This window comes from Mesitornis unicolor, unplaced genomic scaffold, assembly GCF_000695765.1.
Source record: "Mesitornis unicolor isolate BGI_N332 unplaced genomic scaffold, ASM69576v1 scaffold11015, whole genome shotgun sequence".
Classification (NCBI taxonomy): domain Eukaryota; kingdom Metazoa; phylum Chordata; class Aves; order Mesitornithiformes; family Mesitornithidae; genus Mesitornis; species Mesitornis unicolor.
This window is the reverse complement of record NW_010187507.1, coordinates 1531-12714: the sequence shown is the minus strand read 5'-3', so window position 1 is coordinate 12714 and position 11184 is coordinate 1531. Positions and strand designations below refer to the sequence as shown.

General features: G+C 55.0%; 1 protein-coding gene across 1 annotated transcript; it reads left to right on the top strand.

Moving 5' to 3' along the window:
* The first annotated feature begins 3723 nt into the window (after positions 1-3723).
* On the top strand, positions 3724-10984 carry LOC104534121 (selenium-binding protein 1-A-like). Its single transcript, XM_010185473.1, has 11 exons — positions 3724-3769; positions 5319-5431; positions 6466-6651; positions 7432-7552; positions 7795-7977; positions 8522-8700; positions 9272-9350; positions 9452-9573; positions 10272-10364; positions 10569-10687; positions 10822-10984. Exons 1-11 carry the CDS (start codon positions 3763-3765, stop codon positions 10982-10984), a joined length of 1365 nt encoding a protein of 454 aa, XP_010183775.1. The 5' UTR covers positions 3724-3762.
* The last annotated feature ends 200 nt before the right edge of the window (positions 10985-11184 follow it).

Below are 11184 nucleotides of genomic sequence, written 5' to 3'. Positions count from 1 at the left end.
AATCCCACTGACAGAGGTGAATGTTCACAAAAAGAGAGGGAGAGGTAATAATAACAATATAATAGTAATAGTAATAGTAATAGTAATAGTAATAGTAATAATAGCAGTAATAATAGTAGTAATAATAGTAGTAATAATAACAATAAAAATAGCAATAATAATAATAGCAATGATAATGATGATGATGATGATGATGATGATAATAATAGTAATAATCTTTATCCGAATAAAGGGAGAGTCCACCAGGTGGTGTTCCCCTGTGGGGTCTCTCAAAGTGGCTGCTGGGTGCAGCTCCTTTTTATCCTGGCTGCCCGACTGTGTATGACCCTCCCCTTTTCCCCAGAGGGAATGTATAAACTATCCCCAAACCTCCACATTCTCCACAAAGGACTATCCGGGCTTATTTTGGCATCATTATCTTGTTTTTCCCAGAGTCCCATCCCAGAATCATTTGGGAAATTGAGACCCCTTCTCCATTTTCCCTTACTGTCCCCCTTGGCCATCCTCCTTTATTTCACTCCCAAAGTTCCCCACACAACTCACTGGTGAAGTCTTCAGTGGTCTCCACCTGCAGATCTCTTCCTGGATTTCTTTGGTTCACTGCTTGTCTGTCTCCTGAACAGTCTTGGGCATCCAAAAAATCATCCAGCAAGGGTGGGCACTGCAGGGAACCGATCACCTCATTTTTGGTGAGGCGGGCCCTCAGCTCCACGTTGCCATCCACCACCCCAGAAGGTGGAAGGATCCTGGACGAGCCCCCTTTCTGTATGGAAAATCCCACTGACAGAGGTGAATGTTCACAAAGGGAGACAGAGGAGTCAAAGAAACCCAACCCAAACCAAAACTTGATGTGAATAAAGGGAGAGTCCACCAGGTGGTTGTTCCCCTGTGGGGTCTCTCAAAATGGCCGCCGAGTGCAGGCCCCTTTTATCCTGGCTGCCTCCCAGCTGAGGTGCTCAGAGGGTCCAGACTTTCTGGGCCGGCCTAGTGCCCATTTCTCCTTAATACTTGCTCCCCACACACCCTTACGTACATCACATGTATCATTAACTCCAACTTTAACTCAAAAACTAAAAAAAATACAAAAGTTTACATTAATTTTAACTTCTGTGGTTTCAACCGGTTTCAGCCAACCCTCTCAGGTATTTTAAGTCCTGATTGGTACTTTTAAGTTATATTGCTACCTCTTTATTTGTAAAGACATTCCTATCTGTACCTTCTCACCTCCAAGGCCTGTTTCCAGCTCTCTGGGCCCTGATTTTGGTGTTTTGGGGAGTGTGGGCCTTTCCCCACCTTGTGCATGAGTTACCCTGAGGAGTGTGGAACATGGTGCCTTACCCGGGGAGGTGAACTGCGTTTACACATGCCTTGTCCTTTGCATTTAAGCCCTGAGGCCTCCTGGAGGAGTTTTCCTTGGTCAGAGACAAGATGGGACACAGGGGGATGTGCTGACTGCAGTGGGCTCCATAGCACGGTGCCGGGCATCAAACCCAAACAGACGAGTCCAAGCAGGAGAGCGTGGGGCAGACTGAGCCAAGGCCATGGGGTTTTTGGCTGATATGGCGAGCTGAGAGCCTCCAAGGGCAGAGCTGTTTGCCCTTGCTGGTTTTGGAGCCCATATCTGGGGTGAGCACTGGAGGGGACAAAGCAGTGGCCTGCCAGCAAGGACGTGCCCATGGAGGCCGGGCATCAGCAGCATGGGCCTCCCAGGCCAAGCCGGCTGGTGCCCAGCGTTACAGCCAGCAGCGGTGGCAGGTTCTGACTAAGGCAGATGTGTCACGGGGAAAACAGTTTACACCGCTGCCGCCCTCCTCCCGGCCGGCAAATTAACATCCCGCAGCAAACGCTCATCCTGCAATTAAGAGAAACCCAGGCCTCACTTTTCATTTTCAGCTGTGATTAACATCTGCAACCTCATAAATTTATTCCTGTGGTTGGGAAGGCAGCACTTGCCCGTTCCTCAGCAGGGGCACTCTGGGGAAGCTCGAAAATGTCGTGTTTCGCAGGAGCAGCCTGCTTTCCTCTCATGGCCAAAAGCCCTCTTAACATCTGCAACCTCATAAATTTATTCCTGCGGTTGGGAAGGCAGCGCTTGCCCGTTCCTCGTCAGGGGCACTCTGGGGAAGCTCGAAAATGCCGTGTTTCGCAGGAGCAGCCTGCCTTCCCCTCATGGCCAAAAGCCCTTATTTGCCCCCTGTGCGAGAAGGTGTGCGCTACGTGGGGCAGAAACAGCCCCATCCCCTGCCTCTATGGGAGAGGAGGAGGTTTTTGGAGCATTGAAGCAGCTTCCCTGCACGTTTCCAGCGCTGTCAGACTCTAAAGGCTGCCCTGGTACCGCCCACACCCCGAGGTGTGTGGATCTTTGGCATCCTTTTCCCAAACCCTCCCTCTCCCCATCCTGCTCCCTATATATCTGAACACCCGGGGAGCTGCATCCTCTCTCTCGACGTGCTTCTGGCAGGCAGAATGCAGGCGGCATCGACTCCTGCCCCTGCTCCTCAGCCGGTGGGACCCAGCCCGGCCTTCAGCACAGGTAGGAGATTTCTGCATTGACTGCAGCTCTCTCCCAAGAGGAGAAGGTTTTGGGGTTGAAGGTTTGCTGCCTTCTGGCTGTGGGCTCTGCTGTGGGGTCCTCCTAAATTGCTTCAGAGCTGGGTCTTGTGATTTTGTTCCTCTGACACCCAGAAATCATGAAGTAAATAGAAATGTGGGGATGAATGTGGTGTTTTCTCTGGCCAAGTTTCTTTTTTCAAGCTACTAAAAGTGCCAGGGAACGCTTTGGCAGAGCGATGATTAAAAGCCTTCAACTCTCCTCTCATTAATTCGCCTGCACCCTGTACAGCCTGTGCTTGGTGTAGCCACAGACCCCATGGCTGGGAGTCCCCGTGCAAAGCCTGGCTTCGGTGGTGATTTCCAGAGAGGTACTTTGCCATTATCAGTGGGGCTGTTGGTGCAGGAGGAATCGAAGGAGAAGGGAGATGGAAGCTGGAGGGGTGGCTTAGTGCTTCGGGCAGGAGTGTGTCCCTGGAGGAGCGGGGACACGAGTGACAAAATATGTAAGAATTAAAACAAAATAAGAAGTTTAAGCAGCAAAGCCAAGGTGTGCAATTTAGCAGGGGGTTTTCTTCATTCTTGCTGTTGTAAATGGGGAGAAGGGGTCCTTTTGCCCGTGGTGGCTGTTTCCTAAAGGAACTCTTCTTCAACTGCATTAAGGACAATTTTCTGAGCAGTTTTGAAGTCCTTTGGAGGAGGCTGGCAGGGTTCAAAGAGCCCCCAAGCCCCACAGCAGCGTGATGGGCACTCCCAGAACAGGGCTAGGGGCTGGTGAGGAGGCAGACACCTCCAGCACTGAACACCTTGGCTGGAAATGAGGCTTTCAATGCGAGAGCTTCACCTTCATGTCCCCAAAGTGAGCACGGCACAGGGCAGTCACCCCAGAGAGGCTCAGAAGGAGCCGCAGTGCAGAGCCTGGGTCTCCTGTCATCCCCTCCTCGCCCTGCTCAGCTCCCAGGAGAATCCTCTCCCCTCTCTTCCTCACTGCATCCCTGGCGTTTTTGGCTTCCCATAGCCCCAAACCTTTTTTGGGCATCATTTGGATGCCCGTGGGCACCCTGGTTCACCTCATATTGTCTTGGAGCAGGTTCCTTTGTAAAAAGAAGATGAAAAGAACCCGCTGTTGTCTAATTTCTGTTTGTTTCTGTTCTTCTCTATGCAGAAAAGTGTGGAGCGTGTGGTCCTGGCTTCGCCTCACCTCTGGATGCGATGAAAGGCAAGTCCGAAATCCAGGGCGGGCGGGGAAAAGCCCTGCGCCCTCTGTGATTTAGCTGAAAATGAAAGCAACGCTTTCGAGAGGGCATCATAAATTACCTCCATTTGTTAGAGAACAAAGGGTTTCACTTCTGGCCTGTCCTGGGGCCAAGCATCAATTGCATAATGACAACTTGGTGTCAGAACAAACCTTTTTAGGTTTCGTGGTGGCTTGGGGTGGGTCACAGCCTGCAGCGAGGCCACTTGTGGCTTCCCTGTGCAAAACCAAGGGGGATTTTTAAAATTCTCAGAAGTAATTGGTTGCTGTGGCCCCAAGACGCCACCACCGGAGCTAAACATGGGGAGGAAGAGGGGACCACGCTGAGTTTTCATTGCTCTCTGCTCCTGATCACAGCATGACACAACCTCCTTGTATAAAAACCTGCCTCAGGGGCTGCTTCCTTACTTGTCTGGACACTTTGCCTGAGAATCCTTCTCGCTGTGTTGCCGAAACACCGCTGCTCTGCTGGGAACAGCCTGATGAATGCATCATCTCCGGCTATCCCTCCCTTAATCCTCTTCTCTAGGACTTAACATCGTCGAAACCTCAGGAAGCTCTGGCTCAGGACCTGTGGTTCCTGTCTCCGAAATGTCTTTGAACCCAGTAAATAATGAAGAGCTGAGCCTTTAAAACACCTGCGTGTGTTGGCAGTGATTGAGGTTAACAGCAAACAGCGCAAATCCCATTGACTCTGCTGCTCTGGCGAGTTCCCTGGGGAACTGATCTGATTACTTCAGTGGTGCTGAGTAACCCTGGCACCCAAAAAGCTCCTCCGTGCAGAGGTCTGGGTGGTCAGGCTCCTGTGTGGGTGGTGGGAAGCTGTTTGGTGTCCTTGGGTGCGTCAGGAGGTGTGCGGGGATGGCAGCGCTGTGGCTGTGTCCCATACCCTGACTTTTGGTGCCACGGCAGCTGCAGGGATGGGATCCCTCGGTGCCCAGCAGCGGCTCTCAAAGCCAAGACTGGCACAGGCACTGCTGTATAAAGGTTTGTAAAGGCACCACGTTGCAAACTTGCTTTGGATTAAGCTCAAAGGTCCCAGATCACCTCTCCATCTCTGTTTCCTTCCTCAGCATTTTCTAAACCGGTTGCTCCCCTCCAGCCCTCGCTTTGGCAGGACTTTAGCCGAGAGCGAGCGCCACCTCCGCAGCGATAAGGCGGCTCCGTGGGGTCTGGATGCCCATTGGGACGCGATGTGGTCTGATTCGCGTGACTGATAGGATAGGGAAGGGCTGGCGTGTCCACACACGCATGGGGCAATCTGAAAGCTGTCCCTGGGGACTCTGAGGTCCAGAGATCCCTTCCCAGGGCAAGGGATTTGGTTAAGCCCAAGAGCCCTCCAAAAAGAGCCCATCCTCATGCCTGCAACATGGCAAAGATGAAGACACAGCCACCCCGTGTATGCAGAGGTGCACACCGGCTCCATGAGGGGTTGACCAGAGACTCCCTCAAGGTTTTCACTCTGTCCAAAGTGGTTTCTGCTGATGCTCATGCAACGTTTCTGCCTTGGAAGGTCCCCGGGAGGAGATCCTGTACGTACCCTGCATCTACAGGAACACTGGGAGAAATAAACCCGACTTTCTGGCTACAATCGATGTCAACCCCACATCTCCGGAGTATTGCCAGGTACCAAACACTTTATCCTGGTGCTAAACTGGCCCCAGAAACAGCTCAGTGCTTGTCCTCCACATTCCCCAAAGCTCAGGACGAGCGCAATGCCTGTCCCGTTCTCCCCAAGCCTTCCTGTGCTTACAAAATGCCTAAAAATCCCCTTCCCCCTCCATCCTTAGGGTTCCCTGTATCCATTGGTCCCCTCTCCAGGGTGAGGCTTTGTGGTGGTTTAGGGCTGGGCTGGGCACTAAACCCTGGCCGGCCGCTCTCTGTGAACCCCTCTGCCCTCCTCAGAAGGGAAGAGAAAAGAGAAGAAGGGAGAGAGACTGCACGGGTTGGGAAAGAAAACAACAGGTTTGATGAACAATAATACTGATACCATAGGATAATGATGTAAATAGGAAATAATGGAATATATACAGATATGTACAAATATAAATACAAAACCAATGTAAAATCCTCCTCCAATTACAGTTACATCCCCAGAGGCTCTGGGAGCACTGAAAGTCCCAGTGCGGACCCAGCAGCAGTGGGAGCTGATGCAGGAGCACAGGGCTCAGGATCAGAGGCAGCCGAAGCAGCAGGGTCTGCTGGGCCTTGGGCCATTGCAGGGGTGGAGAGGGAAGGAAGGGTCCAAGCTGGAAGGGTCCAGCCCCTGGTGATCCCTGGGCTTTCCACTGAGTGTGGCGTGTGTGGGATGCAATCCCTGGTTGGGCAGGTTTGGGTCTGCTCCTCCTGTAGGTGCAGACACAGCCCCCATGGTGAGACAGTGGCCTTGCCATGTTTCCATACCATACAAGCACTATCACTTGTAGCAGCACACACTGTCTGAAAACCGTGCTGCTGGTTTCAGGAAGTTCAGGCACTGAGAAGAGACTGAGCTGGAAAGTGAAGTCACTGAATAGGAAATCAGTTCTGTTTGGCTCAAACCAGGACAGGTTTATTTGAGGCATCCTGAGCAGCGGGGCCTGCGATGCCCTGAGCTCCCTGCTCTGCCCTGTCATCCTGCATTGGCAAAGACCAGCATCAGTGGGGCCGGGTCTTTGCAGGTGATCCACCGCCTGCCCATGCCCAACGTGGGGGACGAGCTGCACCACTCGGGCTGGAACGCCTGCAGCAGCTGCTTCGGGGATGTCACCAAGAAGAGGAACCGCCTGATCCTCCCCAGCTTGATCTCCTCCCGCATCTACGTGGTGGATGTGGGGACCGACTTGCGAGCTCCCAGGCTTTTCAAGGTACCTTGGAGGTGGTGCTGATCCACAGGAGAGCTTAAAGGTCTGGGACAGGGCTTCAGGAACTGCTTGGCACAGAGGCTTTGGGGCCCAGCATAGCTTTGCAGGACTCTGATGTCTTGAGGAGCATTAAGAAGAGTGTGGTCGGTTGTTCAAGGGAGGTTCTTGTACCTCTCTACTTTGCCCTGGTGAGACCACATCTGGAATATTGTGTCCAGCTCTGGGCTCCCCAGTTCAGGAAGGAAAAGGAGACTGGAAAGAGTCCAGTACAGAGCCACTGAGATGATGGGGGAACTGGAACATCTCCCATAGGAGGAAAGGCTGAGGGAGCTGAGGCTGGAGAAGAGGAGACTGAGGTCTCATTAATGCTCATCAATATCTCAAGGGTGGGGGTCAGGATGGGACCAGATTCTGTTGGGTTGTGCCCAGCACCAGGACAAGGGCAATGGGTGCAGCTGGAGCACAGGAGGGTGATGTGAACATGAGGCCAAAGTTGTTGATGTGAGGGTGCAGAGCATGGCCCAGGCTGTGGAGAGGCTGTGGAGTCTCCTTGTCTGGAGACACCCAAAGCCCTGGCCGTGTTCCTGGGTGACTGCTCTGGTGACCCTGCTCTGGGTGATCTCCAGAGGGCCCTGCCAACCCCATCACACTGTGGTTCTGGAGGTCAGGTGCTGTGGGGTTACCCCAGGGAGGTGAACCTGCGCCCAGCGCAGCACCGAACACCCCCCTCGCCTGGGACAGCCCGGCACGGGGGTCGTGATGGGGCCTGCGAACCCCCGGCAGGTCATCAACTCGGAGGACGTCTTCTGGAAGTGCAACCTGGGCTACCCCCACACCTCCCACTGCCTGGGCAGTGGTGAAATCATGATCAGCACCCTTGGAGACCCGGCTGGCAACGGGAAAGGTACCTCAGTCCCCCCAGTCCCCGCAGTCCCTCCAGTGGCCCCAGTCTCCAAGGAGAGGGTGCTGAGACAGGAGGAACCATCCCCACATCCAGAGCTGTTCGGGAGGCTTCACCCCCACCCCCCAGCCTGCTCAGCCTGCTCTGCCATGGGTTGATTTGTCTGTCATCATTGGTTTAATAACATATAAACTGTTAATTTGGGTGATTTCCTCACTGCTGATATAGTTTTGCTTCTGCATCAGGCGGCTTTATTCTGCTGGACGGGGAGACCTTCGAGATCAAGGGGACCTGGGAAAGAGGGGACAAGACCCCCCCGATGGGTTACGACTTCTGGTACCAGCCACGCCACAACGTCCTGATCAGCACTGAGTGGGGAATCCCAAAATGCCTGGGATACGGCTTTGACCCATATGATCTGAAGAAAGGTAAGAAAAAACCCAGTTGTTTAACTACTCCTGGAGAGAGAGCGATGCTGAGCAGGACCGCACGATGGCCAAATTTCAACCCTCTTCTCTTGGTAGTGAGAGCTGGCGGTCTGATGGACAGAAATAAAATTGTCCATGACCATTTGCTTGCAAAATGAACTCCCCACCAACTCCTAGAGATCCCCCAGCCCATTTACTGTGAGCACACTTCAGATGCAAGCAGCAGAAGTTCAACCCAAGGCAGACCATAAACGCTGCTGTTGGGCCATGCATGGGGTTGGATTTTGGCCATAGGGGTGAAGGATGAAGCCCCATCTCAGCCCAGTTCCCCCCTTCCCAGCCCTGTCCTAGCGAGATGGTCCCCAGTGGGTGCTGGGCACCTTTGTCAAGCTCCAAAGCAACCGGCATGTGCTGGTGCAGAGACCAGGGGGTCATCTCTGCGGGAAGCTGAAGAGGCTGAGGACTCACCTGAACCCATAGCACATCTGCTTGAGACCCTGTGCCTTGCAGCATCCCCTCTGATTCCCCCTCTGACCCCTCTCAGGGCGCTACGGGCGCCGCCTCAACGTGTGGGACTGGACCACTCACACCTACGTCCAAGCCATCGACGTGGGCGAGGACGCGGCCCCCCTGGAGATCCGCTTCCTCCACAACCCCGACGCCGCCGAGGGCTACGTGGGCTGCACCATCAGCAGCGCCATCCACCGCTTCTACAAGACCGAGGTACGTGGTCCCCCAGGGCTCGGGGACAAGGGGAACCGACCGAGCCATGCGGCTCTGTGCACCCACCACCACCCTCCTGGCCTGACCCTGGTCCTCGCTGCCCTCCCAGCCACCACCTTGTGCTGTGCAGCCGCCTCTCTGCACCTGGAACCTGAGCTGGCTTGGGGTAATCTCACCAGAGGACTTGTTCTGACTGGCAGCAGTTTAGGCTGAAATGATTTATTAAGGAGATTTATTTATACCTTTGTTGTGGATTTACAACAACGCGAGTACTGTTCTTCTCGGTGTCTGTTGTTGGGCGTAGTGACGAACTGAGTGAGAAGAGAGATCATCTTTCACCAAACCAGCTCATCTAGCTGGAAAATTAGACAAGGTTTTGGCCTCCAAAGCCCGTCCTCAGGTCCCAGAGCCCATCTTCCCCATGGCTCTGCAGAGCCAGGGGTGGCTGGCAAAGCCAGCCCTAGAGACAAGAGGTGGTGGACGTGCACACATGGCGTCCACCGCAGCAGCGGGTCTTATCCTGCCTCTGCCGTGCACGCTGAGCCCCCTGGGGCCATGCTCTGTCCTGCAGGAAGGATACTGGGCAGCCGAGAAGGTGATCCAAGTCCCCAGCAAGAAGGTGCACGGATGGCTCCTCCCGGACATGCCAGGTGGGTGCATCCTCAGGCTGGGTGCTGAGGTGCTCCCCAGCTTCCCTGGGTGCCGCCGGTGCCTCCGCGTCTTTGTGCAGCTCTGTCGTCCCCTCCCCAAGGCTTCATCACCGACATCCTCATCTCGCTGGACGACCGCTTCCTCTACTTCAGCAACTGGCTGCACGGAGACATCCGCCAGTACGACATCTCCGACACCCGCAAGCCCAAGCTGGTGGGGCAGGTGAGGCAGCAGCGGGCTCCATCGCGCATCCCCACGCTTCTCCTCCATCTCCTGGGGTCTGGGGGTGCTGCATAGGAGCCAGAATGTGCCCAGGTGGCCAATGCCATCCTGGCTTGTCCCAGCCATAGTGTGGGCAGCAGGAGCAGGGCAGGGATCCTTCCCCTGTGCTGGGCACTGCTGAGGCTGCCCCTCAAATCCTGGGGTCAGGTTTGGGCCCCTCACTCCCAGAAGGACATTGAGGGGCTGGAGCGTGGACAGAGAAGGGCAATGGAGCTGGGGAGGGGTCTGGAGCAGCCGAATGATGGGGAGAGGCTGAGGGAGCTGGGGGGTTCAACTGGAGAAGAGGAGCTGAGGGGAGCCCTTATCCCCTCTGCAGCTCCTGAAAGGAGGGGGCACCCAGGGAGGTCAGGTTCTGCTCCCAAAAAACAAGCGATGGAACAAGAGGAATGGCCTCAAGTTGTGCCAGGGGAGGGTTAGGTTGGATTTTGGAAGGAATTTCTGGGCTGAAAAAGTGGTCCAGCACTGGAAGGGCCTGCCCAGGGCAGTGGTGGAGTCCCCATCCCTGGAGGGGTTCAAAAACCATGTGGATGTGGCACTTGGGGACATGGTTTAGTGGCCATGGTGGGGTTGGGTTGATGTTGGATTAGATCTTAAAGGGCTTTTCCAACTCAACAAGTCTGTGATTTGGTCCCTTGCAGGTCTTTGTTGGTGGCAGCATCACCAAGGGAGGACTCGTGACCGTGATCAGGGATGAGGAGCTGCAGAACCAGCCAGACCCATTTGTCATCAAGGTGAGCTCAGCCGTGTCCCCAAAATCCCATGGCATCGCTCCTGCCATCCACTCGCTCCCACCTCCACCTTGAGTCGCAGATGGTGACGGCTGTGCCGTGGAGCGAGCAGGGCAGTGCTGGCTGGGCAGGGGTCCCCACACCACGGGCTGGAGTGGGGCAGAGGCACCCCCTGGTCCAGCCCCCTGCCCCTCCTCCTGCTCCCAGGGGAAGACGGTGCAAGGGGGGCCCCAGATGATCCAGCTCAGCTTGGACGGGAAGCGGCTCTACGTCACCACGTCCCTCTACAGCGCCTGGGACAGGCAGTTCTACCCCGACCTCATCAGGTAACACCACTTGGATAAATGAGGATGATAAAATGAGGAGCGCACCCCTTAGCTCAGGGACCCAAATTCGGCAGCTCCCCGGAGGCAGAGGCAGGTCCCAGCTCCCCTGGGTATCCCCACTCTCCCTCTCACAGCGAGGGCTCGGTCATGCTGCAGCTGGACGTGGACACGGTGCAGGGGGGGCTGCAGGTCAACGAGGGCTTCCTGGTGGATTTTGGGAAGGAGCCTGACGGGCCCTGCCTGGCGCACGAGATCCGCTACCCCGGCGGGGACTGCACCTCCGACATTTGGGTCTGACCATCTCCCGTCATCCCCAAAAACCTCGCCGCACCCCAAAAACCCCAGCACGCGAGGGCTTTGGGGGCATCTCGCACTCACTCCAATAAAACCAGGTGGTCACCATCCCTCACCACCACCGCAGATCTCCTTGCCTCGGATCTGGTCTTTAAACTCTTTTCAGGAACCACAAAAAAACCCCCCGCGACCGAGCCAGGGAC

Bases quoted from the DNA above. Each gene is read 5' to 3' on its own strand.
- LOC104534121 (XM_010185473.1), top strand. The intron at 8,701-9,271 runs GTACGTGGTCCC...TCTGTCCTGCAG, and splicing joins ACCGCTTCTACAAGACCGAG to GAAGGATACTGGGCAGCCGA. The intron at 10,688-10,821 runs GTAACACCACTT...TCCCTCTCACAG, and splicing joins TTCTACCCCGACCTCATCAG to CGAGGGCTCGGTCATGCTGC.